This window comes from Eublepharis macularius, chromosome 2 (assembly GCF_028583425.1).
Source record: "Eublepharis macularius isolate TG4126 chromosome 2, MPM_Emac_v1.0, whole genome shotgun sequence".
Classification (NCBI taxonomy): domain Eukaryota; kingdom Metazoa; phylum Chordata; class Lepidosauria; order Squamata; family Eublepharidae; genus Eublepharis; species Eublepharis macularius.
Genome location: NC_072791.1, coordinates 122873018 through 122899958, shown reverse-complemented (window position 1 = coordinate 122899958; position 26941 = coordinate 122873018). Strand labels below are relative to the sequence as shown.

General features: G+C 41.1%; 1 protein-coding gene across 8 annotated transcripts in view; it reads right to left on the bottom strand.

Annotated features, from left to right (window-relative positions):
- SCUBE2 (signal peptide, CUB domain and EGF like domain containing 2) overlaps positions 1-26941 on the bottom strand; it is a 104027-nt gene that overhangs the window by 28024 nt on the left and 49062 nt on the right. For 4 of the 8 annotated variants that reach the window (XM_054970766.1, XM_054970767.1, XM_054970770.1 and 1 more), the window contains exons 9-16: positions 12842-12964; positions 10598-10714; positions 8914-9036; positions 8086-8196; positions 6751-6837; positions 5809-5913; positions 2668-2823; positions 2153-2356 (exon numbers count right to left, since the gene is read on the bottom strand). In XM_054970766.1, the coding sequence (XP_054826741.1) occupies positions 2153-2356; positions 2668-2823; positions 5809-5913; positions 6751-6837; positions 8086-8196; positions 8914-9036; positions 10598-10714; positions 12842-12964 (1026 nt within the window). The remainder of the gene's footprint in view (positions 1-2152; positions 2357-2667; positions 2824-5808; positions 5914-6750; positions 6838-8085; positions 8197-8913; positions 9037-10597; positions 10715-12841; positions 12965-26941) is intronic. The other 4 variants (XM_054970768.1, XM_054970769.1, XM_054970773.1 and 1 more) reach the window with 2 other exon arrangements.

The window sequence follows — 26941 nt, the reverse complement described above, 5'->3', positions numbered from 1 at the left end:
CCCAGTACGGCCCTCCAGAGGCAGTTTTCTAGAGCTTGGTTACTAGTAATAACATACTTTGTAAACTGCTCTGAGTGGATGTTAAGTTGTCCTGAAGGGCGGTATATAAATTGAATGTTGTTGTTGTTTCAAGAATTATACAGTTGTGCATATCTCCTCAGGGAAGGTATCATGATGGCTTGTATTATTGATTTTGCTTTTGATACCATTGATCATGATATCCTTCTAGACCACCTTTCCAGGCTGTGATTGGGAGGCACCATTTAGCAATGGTTCTGGTCCTACCTGGAGGTTAGTTTCAGACGGTGTTGCTGGGAGGACTGTAGCTCAGACCCTTGATCTTTGGCCTATAGAGTCCTGAAAGGCTCCATCTTTTCCCCTATTAAATTGCTAGGCGAGATCATCCAGAGATTCGCGTTGGGTTATCACCACTATACAGATGACAGTTCTATTTCACACTTTCAGCAGATTGCAGGGAGGCTGCAGAAATTGTGAACCAGTGCCTGGATGTACTTTTGGAGTGGATGTAAGCGAATAAACTGAAACTTAACCTTTGCAAGATGGAAGTGATATGGGTGAGCAGAAGGCTTGACCTGGGATTTAAGGTGTCACAAATTCTGGATGGGGTTGCACTCCCTTTGAAGGACCAGGTCCACAGTCTGGAGGTGCTCTTGGACTGAAGCCTATAGCTGGGCATAGGTGACAGCTGGGGACAGGAAATGGAATCGAATGAATATCAACTGGTCCACCAACTGTGGACTTTCCTGGGTAGAAAAGATCTGACCACTGTAATGTATGCCCTGGTTACACCTAGATTAGATTACTGCAATGTGTTTTACATAGGACTGCCCTTTAAAAGTGTTTGTAAACTTCAATAAGTGCAGGATGTTGACTGGAGTGGGTCATAGGGAACATATCACCCCAGTCCTGGCCCATCTACACCAGTTTCCAATCTATTTGTGGGCACAATTCAAGGTGCTGGTACTGACCTTTAAAGCCATATACGGCTTGGGACCAACATACCCGAAGACATCGACTCCCTTATGAACCAATACAACCACTATGGTCATCTTCTGAGGACCTGCTTCAAGTGCTCCCTCTTTTTGAGATGAAGTAGATGACAGCCCAAGAGAGCACCTTCTCAGCTACGGCACCAAAACTCTGGAACTCTCTCCTCAAGGAGATTCATCTGTTTTCTACTGTTGACATCTTCTGCTATCAAGTGAAGACCTTCTGTTGTATTTTTGCATTCCCTCAGCAATCCCTCCTTCTTGCCCAATGTTTTAATTGTTTTTTGTATGTTTTCATATATATTTTAGCTCTAATTTTAATTCTTTTAATGATAAATTTCATTGATTTTAATGGTTTTTAAGATGTACGTTCATTATGTATGTTTTCAATTTGGTGGGCCTTATGAGGGCAGAACTGACATGGATAGCCCAGGTGATCCTGATCTCATCAGATCTCAGAAGCTATGCGGGGATGGCCTTGGTTAATAATTGGATGGGAGACCTGCAACAAAGACCAGAGTTGCAGAGGCAGGCAATGGCAAACCACCTCTATTAGTTTCTTGCTATGAAAACCTCGCTAGGGGTTGCTATAAGTCAGCTATGCCTTACGGGCACTCTCCACTCCACTTGAGGGCAGAAAGGCAGGGTATAAATTATGTAAAATAAACAAAATACTTTATCTAGTGATAAATGGAGTCAGCACTGTAAAGTATTTTGTACTCTAAGTAGTATTATGGTACAGACAGATAATAGTTGGATCAATCATGAAGAAAATAAGGGAAAAGCTTATGAACCACAGCCTCAGGGTCTGAAACAATGGAAGTCCACAAATATAAACAATTCTTTAGCTGCCTTCAATCAGCCGCAGTCTACAGAAAGGACAATACTGAGAACACATCAGAGTAAGCCCAGTGAAAGCTGTTTTGAGATTAGATTTGCAAGCTTTCTTCTATATGTTTATATGGTACAGTGAAGTGGGGAAACTGGCTCCCCTTCAAATCACTGTGGTATTACTATGGTAACACCAATAGCCTACTGTTGCTGATTAATATAATGCAAGTCAGATGTACATTACAGAGAGGCAGGTCAGATACAGGTGACATGTGCATCAAATCAATGCTTCAGATCAATACTATGCTTACCACATCTGTTATCCACATGCCTTTGACCCAGACTACACAGTTCTTGGGCATCTAGTACTTTGAGAGGTTTTCTGGCCACATCATGATCCATACCAGACAGGCGAATATGAAATTGCTCTTTGTTGATCACTTTTCGCAAAGTCCTAATTGCTTTACGAAGCCTCTTCTCAGTTCTTTTACGAGCACAATTCAAATTACATGTCTCTAGAAAGTAAAGATGACAATAAAATAAAGCACTGAAGTGCAAACTCAGGTTCAAAAGAGAAGCCCATACAATAACTGAGAAATATTATTCTGAGTTCTCAAGGCAGCCCACATAAACAGCCTTATAAAACAAACTTTCCATCAAAGTAACTTTCTGTTCTTAGGAGAAAGAGATATTAAAGGTTCAAAACAGGAGATACTTTTTTGCATAAAGATGAAAGTGAAAGACAGAGAAATCATGCTCGATCTGCAACAAAGCTTTCCTCAGAACAAAACATTTCAGTTGTACTGTAGGTTCTTTCACAACCAACCTGTCACCTCCTTTTGGTTTGTTTCAAGTTCAAAGTCCGCAGATATAAACGTTTCTCTAGCTGCCTTCAATCTGCTGAGGTCTCCAGGAGCTTTCTTGCCAGAACTGCATGTTAGCTTTACATAGCAGAAGGTCTCCATTATGGAATTATGTCTCTCTGTGTGAACAAAATTAAAGGAAGCAACAGCTTGGCCATCTATGCTATTTGGGCATTTGCTAAATCTTACTAAATGTTGCCAGGGAAATGGTAAACTGGCTATAAGATTAATTCCAAATGCTAACAAATGGCAAACAACTACACTAGATGGCACAGTTTGGCATATGCCTTAGTTTCAACACTAATTGCTACACAACTGCTCCATGAAGACTCTCAGTCAAACATGTATCAGGCAAAAATTAGAGTTGAGATCATAACCTTGCTAAAATTAATTTATTTAAAATAAGTTCCATGCCTATTTCTCTCTCTACCTTTAAGCATTCTATGAAAAAAAATTAGGCTCTGAATCTCTGGGCTGTCAGATTACCAGCCATGGATTCCGTAGCTTAATCACTTAGTTTCTTTCATGCATTTAATTTACACTGAGAATTAGTTGAGAGTATCCAGATGAACTTAGACTTGTGAACAGAAGGCTGTGAATTTGCACCACCTCATACTCAGCTGGCCGTTTACTATACATTTATGATGTCGTTCACTGGCATCCCCTCCCACCCCAAAAATCTGGAAATATTTATAAGCATGGACTGAGCTGTAAACCATCACATGAACAATAGTCCAAGGCAGCAAGGAAGGATAGATTAAACAGACAACCTGTATACATTAAATGGATTGTACATGTCACGCTTGGGTCCTGAGGGGAAGCAATCCACATTGCCTACTTATTTTTCTCATAATTAGCCATCTTTTCTAACTCTTGATTGGTAAACAGAACCATGGTTCTGAAAGCTTGGGGAAATCTGTTGATAGACGAAGTGCAAATCACAAGGATTTGACCTCTATATGACCTATAGTTAGAATGCCCAACTCTCTGTTAGAGAGTTTAGGCTTAAGAAGAGGTATGTCTGCCTATATTCTTCCCTCAGTATAAAAGAACTTTTTCCCTCTGGAGCAGGGGTCCTCAACCTTTTTGAGCCTGTATGCACTTTTGGAATTCTGGCACAACGTGGCGGGCATAGCCACAAATGGCTGCTGCAGGAGATGGAGCCAGCCATAAAATGGCTGCCACAGCTTACTTTCAGTTACACAGTGAAGATCCTTTTGATGTGGAAGCAGTTTCTGCTAAAATAATGTTTTTAAAAATCTGCACAGCCAATCAAATCTCCAATGGCCAAGCAGAAGCCATGCTGGGCAGAAACCCTACTGGATTCCACCTACTTTCTAAAAACACTTGGCAGGCACCAGGAAAGGTGTCAGTGGGCACAATGATGCCCACAGGCACCTCGTTGGGGAACCCTGCTCTGGAGAGACATGGGTAATATGAGTTTTTCCCACATACAAGCCACAGAGAGTCTGAAGTTTAGACATCACAACGCACAAAGGTTTGCTTGTGACCAGCAAAAAGCAGCTTGTTGTTGGGCTCACATGCTCCCCTCAAACCTCTTCAAGCAAAAAGTTAAATATTTCTGTTTCCCTGCAACCCTTTCACTAAACCATAGGGCTATTGGAAGGGTCCAGGCCTTCTTTCTACTGTGCAGTCTGTTCCATCTCTAAACTACCATTGTAATAAGGAGACAGTGCCTTTCTAGAAAAAGTGATTCAGTAGTCAAGGAGACACTGTGAGGATAGCAATAGCATTGAAAGACCCAGCTAAAGAAGAATCAAATTAAAGAAGATTAAGTTTATCAGACCACATGCAAGCTAAAGCATTTCACTTTACTGAGATTCAATTCCTGATGACAAAACAGGACTTTAAAATGGGATTAAGCAAAAGTCTAGAATCCCAGATTGTGGAAACAGACCAGGAGTCCACATTTAGATGTCATGGTGAACTGCAGCATGACTCAAGGCTTCCCAAACCAGAAAGATGCTGATTGCATTCTACATGCTAGGGAGGGGGATGCAAGGGTAAGGGCCTCTTTACATACTATGATAGGTTCAGGGTTTCCACTCTGTGTAACAGCCAGGCACAAGTTGTGAGTTATCCTCAATCCCATATGGGTAGTGCTCAATTCAGATTGTGACTCTGAAACATGTGGCTTCAATCTCCCACCACTGCACCCCTTTCCTGATCAGACTGTTTCAAGTCAGAAAAACGGTGAGGGGGTGGGCAAGAAGACTGAAATCCCATCTCCACTTGCACTACTGTCATGATCTGAATCAAGCAACACATGCACAGGAACTGAGGAAAATCTACAACTTACCTCTGACAGTTAGACAGGACACAGAGTGGGAACTCCAGCTCCACCCTCCATAATGTACTCCATAATGACTAAAGATACTTCAGGTGAAGGCTAAAGATCTGCACAGGGCAACTAACACTCTCCCCTTGGTGTCACTTTGGGTTGGGAAAATTATAGGGGAGGAGGAAATTGCAGCTGGCATATGGCTACAAGTCCCTGTAACAAATATATAGAAAACATAACATGCAGTTTGGTCCAGAGATCAAACTGCTACCAGTCCAGTCCTGCACCTACTTCCACTGGACTACACACCAATATCCTAGCATGGATTTTGATTTTAATCTGTATTATATCATTGTTACAGACTGCTGCCTTTTCCCAGTCATTGTAAGTGAAATAATCTCAAAATACTTCCATGTAGTCCAATAATCATGGACTCCTTTGAGCGGACCCTTTTGCAGCTGAGGTGCCAATGCTATTGCTATCCTCAGTGCCTTCTTGACTTCTGAATCATCTCTTCGAGGAAGGGTACTGGCTTCTTATTACAGTGGGTAGTTAGGGGAAAGTGGGATGGAACAGTCTGTAGTGGGGCTATAGGAAGGGGCTTAACCTATTCTTACAACACCACAGTAAGTTGGAAGGGTTGCACAGAAACAGCTATTAAGTTTCACCATAAATAAGTCATCATAGATCATGACCAGAGGACACCAAGGACCTTCCATAATGAGGTGCTGATCATACAATAAAAGCCTTTGGGACAGGTTTCATGACCAACAGTGTTTACATTGTATACAATAATCCATACCTTGTATTACATGATGCAGAGCATCTCGAAACATCTTACTCTTTCTCAAGTTACACTTTCCTTCATTAAGCTTAAAGGTTAAACTTGTCCTGATGGTGGGAAGATCTTTGGAAAGAAACAGTAAAACCATTATTTTCAAATGCAAAACTTTCAAATCGATTGTGCATCAACACTAGAGCAAGAGCATGCACAACAGGACAAGATCTACACTGGTTCATATATTGTTCACAGATATCACATGAATTTTTGTGAAGCAACTGAGGAACTGCTAAACTGTATAGCAGATACTCTCATACATTTAGATGCCAGTGTATTATAACTTCTAATCTATAAAAAGCTACCTGGAACTAAGCAATTAGCTGTCGAGACTGACACTGAGTTCCCTTTCAGCAACTTGTCATCAAAGATTTTCCCCACATGGCCTGAGATACTTAACAGGAGATGTTAGGGACCAAGCTAGGGGTCTTCCAACAAAAATAATTTGCTCTGCCATTGAACCAGGGCCCCTCTCCAGGATTCTATGCAAGCCTAATAAGCTCCTTAGAAGAGGTTTTCAGAGAAAAAAACGCTAGGCCTGCAATTCTTAGCCTATAAACACACTGAATAGAACACACACACACAAACAATTAACTGGGAAGCAGATTTTTTGTAAGTAACAATAAATGTACTTCCAAAACTGAACAGGATCTTTCCCAGAAGAGGTATTTCTCTTTTTCTCTTATATAAGAAGGAATTCTAAGATGGTGCAATCTTTGAGGCAAGCAAGCATTATATAAAAGTGAAGAGAGAATGCCTCCTCCCTCCTTCAGGACTGTTTTATTCATATGCAATTTTAACAGTTAAACCTCAGTCAACAAAGATTTCTTTAAGTCAGTGACAGAACTATTTAAAAAAAATCCTAGCCCTGAATCCAATTTTGTAACATGTTCATCAGATAATTACCCAAGGCTGCAGACTCATTTGCATTATGGGTTTTTTTCTTAAGCAGAGAAGGTTTGCCGCATTTTATAGTATAGGAATCTTCCAGGCCTAAGAGACAGATCACAAAGCTATATAATAAAACAGAAATACATGCTAGAGTACTGGTGAAATATACTCCTGAAAACTCATGCAAGTTTTTGAATAGCCTCTTGAGGCTGCAAAGGTATGAATGACAGGACCCAATGAGATCTGAAGCCAAAAGACCCCATGTCAAGTCTTTCATGGTTTTTAGATGCGAATGTGCAGCCTTTATGAAAAGGATAGGGAATAGGGTGTTTTTACTCTTTCCTCCCATGCCTATTCCATGCCTTAAATTCCATGGCTTCTCTTAAGCATTTAAAGCTGTAATTGGCTCTTGCAGGAAAACAGACAAGTTATAGGTCTAGGTCCACACAATAATCAACATATTGCTGACACCTTGTATTCTGTATCATATGGCCCAAAGGCTTCCTAGATATGTTATGATGAAATTTGGCAAAAGTTCTGGCAGAAAAAGGCACCATGTGTCATTTCCCTCTAGGATTCATCTGCCAGAACCATGAGCAGAAACATATGCATACAAGTACACATACAACTGAGGCTGTAAAGCTCCTAGAAGCTGTGACTGACCCAAGGTCACCCATCGGGCTTCAAGTGGAGGAGTGGGAGATCTGCATCAGGATCACAGTACTGAAAAAAGTGGAACTTAAAAACTTTTCCTTTCCTGGCCATTTTCCTTATTTTAAATGGACTACCTCCTGGCCCCAAAAGTGGAAAGGATGAGTAAAATAACACCTGGAGAAAACTTGCTTTCTTAAAAAAGAAAACCTTCCCCAATGCCACAACCCTGACCCGTGTCAGACCAGACTTTAGCAGAAATCAAGTGGAAATAGCTCATGATTTACTAGTACACACACAATCCTGTTGGGTGGCACTTGGCTGACACACAAAACAGCCAACAGGAAAGTAAGGTATCTTTAATGTTAGCATGGCTATGGCTCAACATTGCAAAAAAGCTCCATATTGTAATCAGTTGATTCCTGTGTCTATTAAACACCACTTGTGACAGAAATCCATCCTACCATTTCATCTTATTAACATATTGTGCTTCCAGTTCTTCAATCTATACATGGTAGGGCTACAGTTAACAGAACACTATAAAAACTGCTGTAAATTCCTGGAGTGGAAAAGGAACACATCTGAATGAATATGAATACTTACTTAGCAATTGATATTTCCAGGCTTTGAGTGAAGTTCCTGTTCTTGTATTTTCCATTTAGGTTGAATAATAAAATGTTAATTTTCTACGTAACTTACCAGAAATAAAATGGACATCCGAGGGGCAGATTAAAAAGCACTTATCACTTCCACCAGTCTTAATGCAACGCAGAGATATATGAGGTGACATGACATCAGGTAAGAACCTTTCTACAGGGTAAAACACAGATACTCACAGGAGAATGGCAGGTATGGTTCTGAAATGCAAACATGGAGCTACACACTTTGCATCATCAACACCTATCTGCAACCAACACTAGTAATAATTTGAACAAACAAGACACAACACGTTGCATACCACTCCCCTTTAATATAAAACCCAGACTATTTTTTTCATGCAGACAATCATAAAAAAGAAAACAGAATGATCAGTTTAGACTAAAAAGCATAGGAAAGAAAGCATGGAAGACCCTGAAAGTATCTCCTGTTTTTGTTTTTGTTTTTAAACTGGTTTCATCGGTATCCTGTGTGGCCAATTAGAATCAGAGCAGTAATGTATGATGGAAATACACAAAAATCTTTCAGAGAACTGAATGACATTTGAAAGAGGGATTGTCATTTGTGGTGTATACACTCATCCCACTCTTACCTCTGGGTAAGAAGGTCTTAAGGGTTTCTATACCATGTCAAAACCTGGTTAACTCAAGGTGACAGTGGTACAAAAGGAGCATAATCATCTACCACAAGAAACACTACTGCTCTGAAATCACTTTGACTTCCTTAAAAACTATTTTCTTTCTCCAGCTATAAGAGGAATGCTGATCCATGCCACTTAAGTTCATGGATCAATGCTGTCTAACTTCTTGGGAAACCACAACCTTCAAGCCAACCAAATCAACAAAGCCTGCCTTTGATTCCAGATCTTACCAACACAGTCCTTTTTGTTCCAGTGCAATTTATGGCCTGCATTACAGTGGCATTCATAATCTCCCAATGTGTTCATGCAGGTATGTTGGCAGCCTCCATTGTTGATGCTACATTCATTAATATCTGAAGGGAAAAATGGTGGGGAGAAATCTTTTTCAGGAAGAATTGGGTACCCTTCTGGCACAGAACTGTACATGCCTAACAAGTTAATATGATTACACGAAACCCATTTGAAAGTACATTGTTGCCACAATCCACAACATATTCGTTTAGAGAAAGTCTCATAGAGTTTGACAGAATTTGGACCCATATAGGTATGCTTTAATACAGGAGCTTAGCACTCTGACGCTAGACACACACTAATCTGAAATTTAGCCACATTTATTCAGTAATAAACTTTATGCCAGATTAAGCAGCATAGAGTATCAGATTATTCAAAATTTAACCTTTCTCTCAAAAGGACAATATGAAAACTAATACAAACTCACCTTGAACACACAGGCTTTCACAAAGGAACATTCAACCCAATCTTAAAATTGAGAAAATGATATGGACTGGGACAGATCTGTGGGAACACTGGAGCTCCCACTGCCTGGCTTCCTCCACTGAAGTTAAGAAGGAAACTATCAGACTATCAAATACTATATCTTTTTGTGTATGTAGATTGCTGTAGCATTTTGCCCCTGTTATGAGACCTATATTATACTGCCTCCATGCAGTAGAGTCTAATTTTTTCCACAGTTGCCATCTAGGCTAAAAATAACCCCAAAAGAGAAGAACATGGAATTTTCTGAGTTCCCAGAAATTTACTTGCCACATAGGCTGATTTCATACACAAAGTAAAACCCACAGACTTCTTTCCTCAGCACTTCTCTCACAGAATAACACTCTCCCCTCACACAGACCCAGCTTTCTGCACAGACTGACAACTCTGATCCACTCAATAAACCTTGCAGCTCACTCTGTCCCCTACAGTACACCTAACATCCAATCAGAACACACTTCATTTGCCCATCCAGCCTCCACTCCTTCTTGCTTTAACTAAAGTAAACATACATTCAAAAGCCCACCTTAACTAGCCAAAATAAATCACACAAAAATACTTGGCAAAACATTACACATGCTCTGAGATCCCTATAGCCAGGGTCAGCACACACTCTGGCCTCCAGTCAGAAGTAAAGCATACAAAAGCAGATCCCATTTCTAAAACAACTACAGAGTGCAAACAATCTCTCTCAGCTTAGCGGACCTATCTGTATTTTTTTCAGCTGGAAAAACCTACTGCACAGCACACATAACCAGTTTGCTGAAGCCTTTTTGAATAAGGGCCTGGCCTTGAAGAATTCACTGTATACAATACCTAAGAAAATCAATGGGTTCTTTGTAAGCAGACATTCTGCAAAATGCAGTTCTTAGTACCCAAGTGTGGAATGCAACTGTTTGTTCTAATAGTCACAGTCGCTTTCTATTAAAAGCGAGAAGGGAAAGTTGCTTAAGCAAAAATATAGCTTATACACAGTCAAATTCTACTTTAAACTTCTGTCACCTTTCTCCAAACCTACCAAGGAGAAAGGCAGAAACCTGCACCAGGAAGTCTTAAAACAGACATTTCTTTTTGAAATTCTGTGAGCAAGTAATTAATCCTGCAATAAGCATGTCACAAAATAACTTTATATAGACTTACCTCCACAATGTGTGAGGCCATAGAGAGCATATCCTTTGTTGCAAGTACACTCAAAAGTGCCTGGATGATTGATGCATATATGGTCACATGTCCTTTCAAATGAACATTCGTCAATGTCTGCCATGTTTAAAGGGATACATTATTATTACACATTATGTTAAGGAGACATTTATGAATTAGGAAAGCTGAAGGAGGAGCAAACATTAAGCCAGGAAATGTTGAAGGAGCAACCTTTAAGGAAGCAGCTGGCTGATGAAGCAATGTTGCTTGCCAAAGGACCATGCTGGCATCTCAAAGCAAAATTCTTACGCTTTTTTAGACAGTAAAAAAGAAACCATTCTTTTTAAGAAGGTAAATCTGAGTCAACAGGAAACAATATAAAGCAATGTTCCATTTTGATCTTCTGGTATTCTCTAACCAAAGAATGGAGTTCTGTAGTTAGCAACTCTCACTGTGTCGTATGATAAAGCAGCCATATATTGATTTAAATACCATGCATTGAGAAGAAATCAAATATTTATTTGCATCTCTGGCAGGTAAAAGATATTGTTGACAGCCAACAGATATTTTCTAAAAATATAACCTATACTTTTGTAGAAGCTACTCACTCTGGCCTACTAAGCTGTGCCACATAATCTAGGTGAGAAGAGAAAGAAGTCATGAAGGGAACAGATGTAATTGGTCAGTGGGAAAAGGGGTAGAATTTATTGTAGAATAAGGGCAAACCAGACATTATTCAGATTGCTCTCCTTAAATCAGATAAACCATTTTCAGGTTGGCATCAGCCAGCTGGGAGAGGAAGATGCTTAAATTGTTGCTTGCTGCCTTGAGGACTGTATTTTGGGAAGAAAGGTGACATATAAACCTTTAAAATAATAAATAGTAATCTTTTCCCCACTCTAAATTAATCCCAAACCGTTTTTCTCGTGGTGTTTTAAATGTTTACCCCCCCCCCCCCACCACCATGGAGGAAAAAGTCATTTTGGGGGCCTGACTAATAGAGGGGGGGTGAGTATCTCTTTTCCACACCCACATCACCACTGCTTCTCTAATCCTAAGTGCTCTCAAAAGCTGCTTCTATAATTTAAATGAGACTAGCAAAAATATTACTTACAGCTGCATGCACTATTTAGTTGTCCTAATACTGCACTACTCTTCTATGAGTTAATATTTTACTGCCAACTTTGTGCTGGAAATCATATACTCATCTCCAACACAGAGAGTTTACACTGCACACAGACAATAAGATGGTGGGTGAGTATTGAAAAATGAGCAGTGGAGAGGGTCTACTGGCCCATCCTCATATTGTACATATAATGTTTTCATTTTTACAGTTGGCACTGGGTTTACTTATATCAACATTTTAATCTCTTTTTAAAATATTAGACGCCTTTAAAACAAATTTGAATAGAGGCATAACTTTTAATTAAATCATGACCAAAACCATTAGGGTTTCAACAAGAAAAATTAGGAGGAAAGATAAGTAACAAATCCTTAACAATATGTATTCACATTTAATTTGAAGACTTGGAAATTATGCATGTTCTGTGCCAGAGAGCATATGTTAATTTTTGACCTGACCTGTTTTTAGGACACAATCCAACAACATCTTATATCTCTTCTATTGAAATAAATTGGACCTAAGAATCCTGGCAACAGGATACTGAACATTTTGTATGAAATAAGTCCCAATGGATTAAAAGAAATAAGAATGGTCTATAACCAAACAAACATTTCAGTGCATTAAAAAATTCTGTGAATATTTTATATGATTTTATATGATATCATTCAGACACTATGGTATCAGACATAAAAAAAACTGGTTTGTAGTTTGCATGAGTGAACCTGAGAAATGCTCTAAGTATAAAACACTCTCATTCTTTGTTTGTAGGGAAGGGAACAAGTTGCTAATTCAGAAATAATTACAAATTATGGCTTGATGTGAAAAGTAGGAGACTTTAATTAGGTCACTCCATACAAAGCAGAAGGACAGAAGACAATATGTAAGCTCATGCATCTTCCATAATCATTCATGGAATGACAAAAAAATGATGCTTTATGTTTGAACTATGAGCCTACTGAGTGTTTTGGCACTTAACAGCAAGTCAAGAGAAGAAATGCAATTCAAGAACGTTATTCTAGAGTCTACTAGCACCTCATAGTTCAAATCATAATTCTTACACAAACCCACATGCACAGAGAGAGGAGGAGAGGAAGAAAGAATATGCTTCCCTGTGTGCATACCTTGACAAGACTTTTCATCTGTTAATAATTTAAAACCTTTTTTGCAGCTGCAATCAAAACTACCAACTGTATTTCTACAAAAGTGATCGCATCCACCATTGCTGGCTTGGCATTCGTCAATATCTGTAACAAAAATGGATAGCAAATAGGACACTGCACCCGATTCCCTGTTCTTTATAGATCCCAAACACACAAATACCATACATCTAAGGACTTTGTTGAAAACGTCAAGCATTTAGTATAAATGGCTCTTGAAATAGTAAAAGCATCCATATCAAGAATACTTACCAGCAAGAACATCCTGCATCATCTTCATACAAATTAATTATGTCTTAAGTGTCAATTCAGCCTAAGTATGCTTCACACTAGTAAACTACAAGTATTTTAGAGAAAAAAGTTGACTATCAAGGTTGAAAGCAGCCCAGCCCTGATTCAAACCAGTACATCTCAGATTACATGCCTAGGAACGCTGTGCTATGTAAAATAAATTAGGTAAATAATTAAGAGCTCCATTGAGCTCAAATGGCCCACTCATAGAGAAGCTTGCCTATTTATCTGAATGAATCACTGCTCTGGCCTTGTCTCATTCCTGTCCACTTCTGCTGGGGAATGCACCAGTTCCAGCGCAGGGTCTGTGAAACTGACAGCTCCTTTCTCTTGTTGCCCAGGCTGTCAGTTTCACAGACCCTGCACCAGTTCCAACAGGAGTTCTGTGAAACTGACAGCCCGGGCAGCAGGAAAAGAGACTGTCAGTTTCACAGACCCCATGCCAGTTTCAGCCCATCAGCTGAACCCAGCACAGGGTCTGTGAAACTGACAGCCCCTTTCTCCTGCTGCCCAAGCTGTCAGTTTTACAGACTCTGCACTGGTTCCAGCGCTGGGTCTGTGAAACTGACAGCCTGGGCAGCAGGAAAAGAGGCTGTCAGTTTCACAGATCCCGCAGCTGAACCCAGTGCGGGGGCTGTGAAACTGACAGCCCCTTTCTTCTGTCACTCTGGCAAAGTTTCACAGACCTTGTGCTGGGTTCAGCCGATGGGCTGAAACCAGCGCTGGGTCTGTGAAACTGATAGCTCCTTTCTCCTGCTGTCCGGGCAGCGGGAGAAAGGGGCTATCTGTTTCAAATTCCTCGCACCGGCTTCTGCATGGCGGTTAAAATGCCACGAACCACAAACCAATTCCCAAACTGGGAAAAGGTTGGTGGTTCGAGGTTCCGTGGAATGCCACAAACCACATGATTCAGGTTTTTTTGTTTTGTGCCCATGTCTAATAGAGAGTTGGAGAAACATCAACATAATTTAGCTTTATTGCAACTAATGGAGAAAGAATATGCTCTGAGACTACAAGGCATTAGGGAGACACAAGATGAAGATATCTGTCATAGGGCGGTTGAAGCTTTGGCAGAATTTCTTTAGTTGGACATCCCAAGAGTTGATATGGAATTGGATAAAGTATATAGAGTCTCCACCAGGTATGCGGCACGGAATAAACAACCAGAAGGTATTATAGTATATTTTGTCAAAAAATCTGTGAAATGGAGAATACAGGAAGTTGAGAGCCGACATCATTTGCTTACAAGAAACTCATATGAGAACAAAAGACATCAAGAATTTGGATTACAAAATTTGGGGGGGGGATTTGTCTTTTCAGATACTAAAAAGAAAAATGGAGTGGTATTGTATCTAAAATCAGTACTGAAACCAGAACTTGTAATATCTGACAATCATGTTAGATTTGTGGGTGTGGAAGTGAGTAAAATTTTGGAGAAAAATGGGAGTAAAATTTTGGTGGTGAGAATCTATGCACCAAATGAGCAAAGGGGGAGGATCTACAAATATCTTTGGGGAAAATTGATGGATCTGTCCTACGAAAACTACTGTTTGATGGGTGATTGGAATGGTGTTGTTTCTCCACAAATAGATAGATGTTCTGAGAAAAACATAAAAGACACTCAAGGTAAATTACCAAAGATCTGTTCTGATATGATTGATAATATGGGTTTGGTGGATGTTTGGAGAAGAAAAAAATGAGGACTTCTACTCTATACATTCTACTCTGAGAGACATAAATCTTTGTCATGTATAGATATAGTCTGGGTATCGAAAAATTTGGTGACTAAAATTAGTAAAGTAGAGATATTGCTCAAGTCTTTTTCATACGATAATCCTGTAAGTGTAAATTACAGAATTAAATCTAATACATTTAGGTGGCAATTAAATGAATCTTTGCTACTGAAAGAGATGATTGTAGAGGATTGTAAAAAAAGGCTGAAATAATTTTGTTAATTAAATTTGAATAAGGCTACAGATTTAAGAATGTTTTGAGTTGCAAGCAAAGCATTTATAAGAGGAAACTTAATAATGGTTGTTGTGGGTTTTCCGGGCTGTATTGCCGTGGTCTTGGCATTGTAGTTCCTGACGTTTCGCCAGCAGCTGTGGCTGGCATCTTCAGAGGTGTAGCACCAAAAGACAGAGATCTCTCAGTGTCACAGTCTGTGTCACTGAGAGATCTCTGTCTTTTGGAGCTACACCTCTGAAGATGCCAGCCACAGCTGCTGGCGAAACGTCAGGAACTACAATGCCAAGACCACGGCAATACAGCCCGGAAAACCCACAACAACCATCGTTCTCCGGCTGTGAAAGCCTTCGACAATACATTGAAACTTAATAAGTCACTCTTTGGAATTGAAGAAAAAAAGCAGGAAAAATGCAAGTTGTCTGCAAGAATTTTTTTTAAATGAAAGAGCATTAAAGAAGGTGCTGGGGAATGTCATGGTACAACAAGAGATAAAATACTTACAGCAACTGCTATCAATGCTAACAATAAGGGACGGGCAGCTCAATCCTAAGAGGGGGAGTGGAAAGTGCACAGGGAGAGAACTAAGGCTTGCACGGGCATAAACGGCTTTTACATTGACATACTCCTCTCTGCCAAAGCCCACCTGAGGTGCAGTACCGCAGATGGGTTGCTGCTGGCGGGCATGGTTGGCAGCTGGGCGGAGGTGTAAGTGCGGCGCAAGTTCCCACACTGGCACTGGAGGGGGCGGGGTGGGGGGCGGGCCACGAGTTAGTCTACTTCCAAAGCCACTCCAGGACTGGGAATGCCTCCTGCAGTGGTGGAAAGTTACGCCATGAAAAAAGGAGGTGTACCCTTAGGCACCCATTGAATGGGAAACTCGAGCCCCTCTCCCAGTGCTCAGCCCTGCCCCTGCGGCCTGAAGGAGCATAGGATGGGAACTACCATGGGGGTCAATCTGCATGTGCTTCCGGGGTGGGTGAGCACCCCTCCTCACACCCAATCACCTGCTTATGCACCCTACAAAACCTTCAGCCGCACTGCTCATGACCTTAGGTAGGTGTGCATGCAGCCAGAGGCTCTGCCTGTCAGCCTCCTGCCACGGGGACTTTGTGCGTGAGACAGGAGAGTGGGTACTCATGGTGGTGGGACCTGAGTGGACTGGGGGGACTTAGCGGGAAAACTGGGAGAACTTTGCACTCGCTCAAGGGAAGAAGGGCAAAGTCCAGAATGTCTGGCTAACTAACAATAACCACCCAAGTCTCCTTGCAGGTTACCTGACTCTGACGTTCCAGCTCGGTAAGGAGCGAGGGAGCACTTACAGGTAAGACGGAGATGGGGTGGCGGCTAACCCAGCTCGCTGATATGTGCTGGCTGCCTCCTCACCTGAACTCGCTTGACTGCTAGCCTCTTCAGGTGAGGTTTGGTGGGGGAGGGGGCGGTGGCAGCAGCCCTTGCCTGCCCCAGAGGCAGTTGCTCAGAAAACTACTCTTGACACAGCCATTGGTAGTGGGTGCCGACGACGCATCTGGGTGCTCTGTTCAGACTCCCTCAGCCGGGGACCCTCCTGGCGGAGGAGGACGTGTGGCCACAGGTGAAGTTGACCAGGTGTTCGTAACTACCTGTTGACTTTCTCCCTTACAGGATAAAATCATCCCAAGGCAAAGCGCCTCCTTGCCAAAGGGCCATCCATCATCGGGTCACTATTTGCACCTGTGAGGCTGCCGCTGCTGCTCTCTACTATGTGCATCTTCCCAGATGTTGGAGAGTGGGCTTGGCCTTGGCTATGAACTGGGCAGGGTTAGTTGCAGCACATGTGTCTCTTTCCCTTGCAGCCACATCGTTACTCATTCGGGAGATGACAGAGCATGTCTGCTTCAGCCCCCCCAATCTTCCATGAGTGCCATTCAGATTCAGCCCAGGAAGCAATTTCCCAAGGCCATCTGCATCTTAGTCTTGCCCCTGGGAGCACAGAATGAGGGCTGTGCAAACTGCCTTGGCTCCTTTTCCAGCTGAGGGACATTGGCACTTTTTCCAGTTTAATAAAACGTGTTGAAAAACAACAAACTGCTGTGTTTGCATGCTTGCCTGACATTGCCAGTACCCTCCCCCCCACCTCCCTGTTGGATTGTCCTCTCACACATCGCTGCAAATGTTTCCCGGCTCAGAGCTGGGATGGATGGAGTGGGCTCTACTGCCAAGAGGAGCAGGTGTCAAGTGGCACCCCATCCAGCTTCCCTGCCCCCTTCCTTCCCTCAATGCAACTTCAGGCAGTGGGGTGGGAATTGAAGTGTGGCCCATGAATGTCTGGTGGGGGAGCACTGAGGACTTTCATTCTCTGATAGTCTGAGATGCTGGCATCTGAATAGCCAGGAAGATGGTCACTGCATGCAGGAAGTTGCTACCAAGGGGTGGGGGATGTGAAGTTACATCGTGGAATCTCTGGGCATCCCCCTCCTTTTTGCTGTTTGTGGAAACAGGGATGGACTTGGGAAATCTGGCGTAGGGAGGGGTGTCAGTCCACGCTGGGGGGCATCACCCCAGGACTGGGGCATGGCTGTTGAGGTTCAACCCGTGTTCTTGCATCATGAAGATGCAATGATGTGTTCAAGTGGCACCGCCGCAAGTTTGTGGGCGCTTTTCACTCCCCTCGCCTCCAATTGGCCTTCTGGCCTCCCATGTAGTTTCCAATCGGCATTCCTGTCACTCATTGAAGAACCCGCTTTCCCCCACCTGCCTCTTCAGAACCTGGGGGCTGAAGGGTTTCCAGTCTCCAGGTGGTAGCTGGAGATCTCCCAGAATTAAACTGCTCTCTAGGCAATGGAGATCAGTTCCCTACTATCTGGCCCTACTTTTCAGGGAGGGGGAACCTGTTTCTTGTGGTGGTGGCGATGGCAGCAGCAGTGATGGGGGGATTTGCTGGCACGCCGAGCTACAGCCACCGGCCTGGCCTTCATCAGAAATGGGGGCTGGATGGGCAAGAGGGTGGGTATCCAATCTGCACCTTCAGTGTTACCTTTGATCCCTCTCCCAGGCAGGGGGTGTTGTGGGCAGCAGGGATCGTGCTCTGCCCATGAGTTACACCTCTGCTTGTCCCTCGCCCACCTGTCAGGGGAGCGGTGCAGCCATTGGCTGCTGTGGGTGGGGTTGTCAGGGGAATGGAGGGCTAGTGCTCTTGGCAGCAGCTGTGCCTCACCTCACTGTGCTCGGCCGCCGGCAGGACTCTCCAACAAAAGTCCATAGGGAGGAGTGGAGCGGTGTTCCATTTATGTCCACGTGCAAGTGAAAGTGCTGCCTCATGGTTTAGGTTTGAGGTGTTAGAGAATTTTTTTTTTGCTAAGCAGAGAAATTTTGTATTTGCTAATAAACCAGGAAGGTGGTTGGTGTATAGACTGAGAAAAGAGAGAGAAAGAAAAGGATTTTAAAATTGCAAGATGGGAATACTAGGCTAACAGGAAATGGGGCCATCCAAAAGACCTTTTAAAAATATTTTTCTAATTTATATAAAAGGCAGGATATGATTATTTAGCAAAACAGAAGTTACCCAAAATTATGGAAGAACAACAACGGATGATGAATGGTCCAATAACGATTCAAGAAGTGGTGGAAGCAATTAAAAAGATGAAAACTGGGAAGTCACCAGGTCCTGATGGACTATCAGGCTAATATTATAAATGCTTTGAAGATGAGATTTTAGTACCTTTGCAAAATACAATGAATTCAATTTTATTGGGAGGAAAGATGCCAAATACTTGGAAAGTAGCTAACATTATATAGATACACCAAAGGAGGCCAAGATTTGATGCTAGCAAAAAATTATAGACCTATATCATTGTTGAATAATGACTACAAACTATCTACCATGATATTAGGCAAAAGACTTAAGTATGTTCTCAAAGACTTTATTCATAAAGATGAAAGTGGTTTTTGTCCAAAAAACAGTGGAAAGACAATGTTTGAACTATATTGTATATAGTGGAATACTTGGATAAACACAATGGAAAAACAAGCAGCTCTAATTTTTTTAGATGCTGAGAAGGCCTTTGACAACTTGAACTGGATTTTCCTGTTCCAAGTTTTGGAGAAGTTGAATTTTGGAGATAATTTTATAAAATGGGTAAAAGCAATCTACACTTCACAGATTGCTAAAACTGTTAATGGAGAATTAATTAAACCATGTGAGATTCAAAAAGGAACACATCAAGGATGACCATTGTCACCGCTTCTTTTTATTTTGGTGTTGGAGGTTTTGAATAGAGACATTAGACAGGAGGAAAGGAATAGAGGTGTTAAAATTAAAAAAGAGTCATATAAACTAAGAGCCTTTGCAGATGATTTAGTTTTAATCTTGGAAGATCCACTAGAGGGAATAGAAACATTGATGAAGAAGTTGACAGAATTTGGTACTCTGGCAGGTTCCAAAATAAATGAACAGAAAACGAAAATGTTAATGAAAAATATGGATATTAAAAATCAGGAAGGACTGATGAGAATAACAGGTTTCAGGCCCTGCCTTTAGACGAGCAAAGACTGGAAGCCGTGAGAACTAAATTTTTAAAGAATATACTGGACAATTCTAGTCCCTCTATCAGTTCAATGGCAGGAGTGGAAGCACCATCAGCACCATCAGCGAACGCCGAGTGTACTGGGATTCAAGTCCAAGCAGTTGTCCACCGACTTAAGCCTTCCGGATTCCTCTTTTCAACTGTGCAAAGGGAGGGCGGGGCTTCTAGCTCTAAGTCTCCAGGCACAGAGAACTCTTCCCGGTCGGCTGGCTCTATCAGTAATGGATGTGTTATTCTCGATGAGAACAATTCTTTAGATCAACTTGTTGAGATGGACTGACGCCCAGAGCAACCTTCACCCATGTCAATTAAATTTGTCTCTTGGAATATAGCAGGGTGGAGGAATAAGGCCAAAGACCAGGACTTCATAGAATATCTTAAAACCTTTCATATTGTTCTTCTCCAGGAGACTTGGGCCCAAACTCCCTTATTTCTTGAGGGATTTAGATCCTACTCCCTTCCAGCATCTAGGACTAGTAGTAGTGGACGCCCTCATGCAGGCCTAACCATCCTTGTCTCCTCTAGTCCTGATTTAAACTCTACTAATCTCCTAGGCTGCCCTCCTATTGCTCAAGCCATTATGATAAATTGTGGAAGTTCTCCTTTAATAATACTAAATATTTATATTCCACCTTCCTCTGATAGATCTATTTTATCCTCCTATTGGAGCAGTCTGGCTGCCTATCTTGAACAGCTAGAACAAGAATTCCCTTGTGTAGAAATAATCTTAGCTGGAGATTTTAATGCAAGAGTTGGTAATAATATTCCATCTCTTTTTAGTAATTTCGGTCTTGATCAGGATGCCTTGTTGTTTTTATTTACTCCCCCAATGAGATGCTCTAAGGGCACTTTGTCAAATCCAGCAGGCTTGAAGCTAGCAGAGTTTTGCATCCAGAGTTTTACACATATATTTCTACAAGGGGCTGCAGTGTCATTGACTATATTTTAGTCTCCCCTTCTTTTAGGTCACATGTCTCTGGCTTTACAGTTGGAGATCAGATTCTTAGTGATCATTTACCCCTGATTTGTGTCTTTGACATTAAGGGGAATTCCTCATCAGCTCTGACTCAGGATGTGGAATTTCTGTCTAGGATTCCACGATCTCCGGATCTTGGACATAAGACTCTGGAGGTACTGAAATCAAACATTAGTTTAGACCTTAAATCTGCATTAATAAATTCTTCTGATCCCTTAGAGGTGACACAAAACTATGGGAACATTAAATATCATTACAGAATCCTTAAAACAGGATTCCAGAAGGGCTGTACCAAAGCAAGTAGCGAGTTCTCAGACGGCCGTATGGTTTGATGGGGAATGCAGGAATATAAAAGCCCGTCTACGCACTATTTACCGTAATTTTCGTGATTCTGCAGCTTCCTGCTTGCCAGTGGAGTATCAGATAACTAAAAATCATTTACACCAGGTTACAAGGATTAAGAGGCTGACCTTTATTAGCAAACAATGGGAACAACTCTTATGCGCCATTACCCTGAATGATTCCAGGCAATTCTGGGCTATAATCAATGGTGCTATTCGCTCTGAGATCCCTTATATATCAGCCATTTCCCCCGATACATGGTTTCAGTATTTTTCGGACCTATTCTGTGAAGATCCCCCTAATGGAATGCAACTGGTTTATTCACCCCTGGATGGTCTTCCAGAGTGGCCTCCTGTCACTACGGAGGAAATAACAACTCTTATAGATCAGCTCAGATAAGGTAAAGCTCCTGGTCCAGATGTGATAATCCCAGAGGTGCTGAAAGCTGATCCAGAGTAGTGGGCCCCTCTGCTTGCTTCTCTCTTCACTATGGTAAATAAGACTGGCCAGATGCCAGATGCCTGGACCAATGCGATTATTGTTCCCATTTATAAGAAGGGTTGTCATATTAACCCCTCAAACTTTAGACCAATCAGCCGTCTATCCGTTATTGGGAAACTATACGCTAAATTCTTGCAAATTAAGCTCAGCACTTGGATATCATCTAGTAAAACAGGTGGGGTTTTGCCAGGGGTTTTGCCAGGGGAAGTCAGCTTTGGATAATTGTTTAGTCCTTGCTCATTTGATTAATAAATACACAAGCAGGAAAAGATCTAAACTGTATATTGCCTTTCTGGAACTTAAGGGAGCCATTGACTCTGTCTCAAGAGAACTTCTCTGGGCAAAGCTCGAGGGGATGTCACTAGATAAGAGGTTATTATCTCTTATCAAAAAACTTTACTCAGCAATGACTTGCCAGGTCAGATGTTCTTCCCTTGGGAGACTCTCACCAGGGATTCTTATTAAGAAGGGGGTTAAGCAGGGGTGCATTTTAGCCCCCCATTTGTTTAATCTTTTTTTAAATGATCTTGCCCCTTTTTTGTCACTGGTTGATGGTCACAGTCCTAGACTTGGCTCCATTTCTATCCCTTTGTTATTATATGCGGATGATGCAGTTCTTCTGTCTTCTTCCTGTGTTGGATTGAATCGTTTATTGAACCATTGCCTTGAATACTGTGTGACCAACAGACTGGAGTTAAACTATGAAAAATCTAAGGTGTTGGTTCTCCCCAGTTCCCGGAAACTGCATAACTGGATTGTCAATGGTAATAGACTTGAACAAGTTAAGCATTTTAAATACCTGGTTGTCTATTTCCAATCTAATGCTTCGTGGACCTTCCACCGTAGGATGGCTATCAATACAGCCAAAGTTAATGCTGCAGCAATATCCCACTTTTATTTTTCTGATCGAGGTAACCAATATGTGCCTACTGCTCTTAAAGCCTTCAATGCTAAAATTGGAGCTCAGTTATTATATGGGGCCCCGCTTTGGATTGATGCTATTGACAACTCAGTTGAACGTGTTCAATCTAACTTTCTGCGTAAGATCATGGGGTTCCTATGTGTGTTCCATATGCTGCCTTATGCTTAGAGTGCGGTCAAAATTTGTTGGCCACCAAGGCATGGCTTCACACTATTAAATATTGGTTGAAACTCCATTTTAATTCTGATCTCCCCAGTTATGCGTACCATTTATTATCAGAATTTGCCAACTCTAGTTGGTCAGCCTGTATTGAAGATAAAATAAGTTCCTTGAATTTATCTATAGAATCTCTATCACTGCTATCTGAGTCTGAGGCCTTCTCAAAAATAAAATACAGTCTTTTGGGATTAGAGTTACAAACTCTATAGTTCTGCTAATAGAACTTGTTCTCCCCTAAACTTGGGGATTTTTCCTAATGTAAGATTCCCAGCAGTATACCTTTACCAACTCCTGGCTCCCAATTTACACAGAGCCTTTTCTCTGGCCAGATTTAATGTTCTTCCTTCAGCCATTTTATCTGGCAGATTTCATGAGATTCCTTATTATAGCAGGTGTTGTCCTTGTTTGATGGACTATGTTGAAACTGTTTCCCATGTTCTTCTCCAGTGCCCTTTTTATCTGGCACCACGCCAGGATCTTCTACATCCTATATTAGCCCAACTTTCAGAGTTTTCTGATGATTTTAAAGTTCAGGTCCTGCTTGACAACCCAGATGGGGAAATAACTGAAATAGTAGCTAAGTTTCTCTACAGTGCCATGGCTATACGCCATGACAAGTAATATTCTGTACTGGTTTTGCTGCACTGTTGCCGTGCTCCTATCGGTATTTTAATCTCATTTTGTATGGAGTCTCTGTATTTAAAAATTTTATATTTTATATATGCCAATAAAGGCTTGCTTGACTGACTGACTGATAACAGGTTTCAAGGTTGAAAAAAGGTAAAATATCTAGGCATCACACTGACAGGGATGAATTGTATTTCAAAATAACTATGTTAAGACATGGAAAAAATCAAAAAGGATATATTAAGATGGGATAAAGTACAGTCATCCTTGTTGGGGAGAATATCAGTTATTGATTAATGTTTTACCTAGGATGTTATTTTTATCCCAGACAATACCCGTTTTAACTTCAGAAGTACCATTTAAACAGTGGCAAAAGATCAACATTTATATGGCAAGGGAAAAAACAAAGAGTTAAATACAAAATTTTATAAGATGCCAAGGAAAGAGGCGGCTTAGGTTTACCGGACAAATTTTATTTCACTGTCTCATGTCTAATGTGGATGAACAAATGGATACTTTTGAGAAGTGATAAGCTCCTGATTTTGGAAGGTCATGACCTGAGATTTGGATGGCATGCTTATTTGTGGTATGACAAAGTAAAGGTCAACGTAGAGTTCAAAAACCATTATATAAGGACAGCCATCTTGAGAATTTGGAACAAATATAAACTGAGACTATCACAGAAGACACTGCTTTGGATTTCAACGCAGAAAGCTTTTTTTAGAGGTGAAATGAAAACCAAATAGATGGTTGATGCATGGAGAATTATTAGAGTTCTCACAAGGAGACTGTAAATTGAAGACAAGCAGGGCTTTTTTTGAGGGGGAACGCTCCAGAATGGTGTTCCGGCAGCTCTAGAATCTGCTCATGTAATTCTTTCCTTCTTCAGCCCTGCAGGGTCTGCAGAGGAGGTTTAGCTGCCTTGAGTTCAGTGTGCTTTCTTGAGTGAGTGAGAGAGAGCGTAGACGCTGCTTGGGCCCAGCATTGGCTCAGCAGAGGAGGCTTAGCTGCTTTGAGTTCATTCTGCTTTTTTTCCATTCCTCTGTGTGTGTGTGTGTGTGTGTGTGTGTGTGTGTGTGTGTGTGTGTGTGTGTGTGTGTGTGTGTGTGTGTGTGTGAGAGAGAGAGAGAGAGAGAGAGAGAGAGAGAGAGTGCAAGCAGAGTTGGGGCCGGTTCTCCAGAGAAGGCTAAGTTGCTTTGAGTTCATTCTGCTTTCTTTTCATTCCTCTTTGAGTGAGTGAGTGAGTGAGTGAGTGAGTGAGTGAGTGAGTGAGTGAGAGAGAGAGAGAGAGAGAGAGAGAGAGAGAGAGAGAGAGAGCGCAAGCAGAGCTGCTGGGGCTGGCTCGCCAGAGGAGGCTAAGCTGTTTTGAGTTCATTCTGCTTTCATTTTGTTCAGGGCTTTCTGTGTATGTGTGTTATTTTCATTGGGGGAGTGGGTGGGTGGGGCTGTGTGTGTATGTGTGCTGCTCTGAGTTCATTCTGCTTTCTTTTCAGGGGAAGGGTGTGTGTGTCTGTGTGCTGCTTTGAGTTCATTCTGTTTTATTTTCATTTGGGGGTGGGTGGGTGGTTCTGTGTGTGTGTGTGCTGCTTTGAGTTCATTCTGCTTTCTTTTCATGGGGGGTGGGAGCTGTGTATGTGCTGCTTTGAGTTCATTCTGCTTTCTTTTCATGGGGGGTGGGGCTGTGTGTGTGTGTGTGCACGCTGCTTTGAGTTTATTCTGCTTTCTTTTCAAGGGGGTGGGTGGGGCTGTGCATGTGTGTGTGTTGCTTTCATTCTTTTGTTGACTGAAGTTGACATTGTTATGGTTCCCACAGCTTTTGAATGCAGACTGGTTCTATGTTAGTTAAATATATCAGTTATGGTTATTTGTATTAGTTAAAATATCAGTTATGGTTATTTCAGTTTTATGCTAGGAATAGATAGCTGTGTCCAAGTCACAGAAGGATTTCATCAATATATTCATCAGCATATAGGTGTTCTAGCTGTAACAAATGGTTCTCCCCACCCTCAGCTGATTAATATCACTGAAATTGCAGTGGACATATGAGTGTTAAGGAAGTTTTTATGAATATTGTTTGTCTGGGACATTGGAATATTTATGAGTATTTCACAATGTCACAACAGCTTAGCCATTGGTAAGGTAGAGTTGGCAGGCAACAACAACAAAAAATTTAAACTAAGTATAAATCTAATGCAGCTAAAGTTGTGTATCTAATTTTGAATTGCTCCAGTAAAGCAAAACCCTCCCTGAAAATTTGAAAATTCAATTTTCATTAGATTAGGAATTTCAGACTCTGTGGAGTTTTGAGAAAGAATTTTGGAATTTTTTTTTCTATGCTGGCGGAGAGAATTTAGATTTGTGAGCTGGGTTTGGAATTTTTAGAGGCCCTCTCCTTCTTGCATATTTTAAAATATGATTCCAAAGAAATGAAACATTTGGGAAAGGGAATGGAAGATTTCACTTTTTGTAGAGGATCCAGAAAGGAAACAAACCCTTTCTCATAATAGTGTAATTTTCCAAGCTTACTAACATTTATCTTGCCGTAATGCATTGTGCTGGGTTCCGGGAAGCAGCATCACTTCCGGGAGTGACACATTTCCGGGAGCGCATGCAGAAGTGATAATAGAAAGTTCCACCACCTCTTTTCCCAGAAAAAAAGCCCTGAAGACAAGAGAAGATCTAATAGCTAAAGGTTATAAATGTCAATGGTTCTTCTATGCACAATTACTAGAAAGGTTTAAATCAGATGGTGCTTTGACTACGATAAGACAGAGTTTGAAAAAGAGCTTTGTACAAATGATGAACATGTTATTTCCAAAATGTACAAACTTTTGTTAAAATTTGAAATGGAAGAAGAATATGTGAAAGACTGTATGGTAAAATGGGCTAAAATTTTTGGGTATAATATAAAAAAGGACCAGTGGGAAAATATGTGGGAAATGTGAGCAATATGAAGAAATATTTTATCATCTTTGGTGGACTTGTCCCAAAGCAAAAAAAAAATTGGTCACAAATTCATGTAATAATACAGAAAATTTTGAAGATCCATATACAATTTAAACCAGAAGCCTTTTTGCTGGGACTAACGGACCAACAGTTGGAAAATAAATATGATATCCTATTTCTATACATGACAATGGTAGCTAGGCTTTTTTATGTGCAAAAATGGGAAAGTACTATATTGACTTCAATGGATGACTGGATTGTGAAAATGATGGAGTTAGCAGAGATGGCTAAACTTACAGCTTTGATCAGAGATAAAATATTGGCTACTTTTACGGTTAAGTGGAAATCCTTTATTGACTTTCTACATGAGACAAAAAAAAACCCCAAACTGATGATTTGTGGATTTGTCTTCTAAGAAGATAATCTTGGGAAAAATAAATAGAAGAGTGCCAATAATTAAAATGTAAATTCTGGAAGTATCAGAACTATAACTACATTGTAAAGATATGATAGGTGTAGAGGAAAATGGAAAATGAAATATGTACTATGTTTCTTTGTTTTTTTTTAATTTTCAGTTTTTTCTTTTCTTCTTTCTCCTTTTATCTTCTTTTTTCTTCTTACTTTTTTTCTTTCTCTGCCTTTTTCTTGGGCTTTTATTCTTATTAATAAAACAATAATGCATATTAAAAGTTTGGGAAGCAGATTTAAAT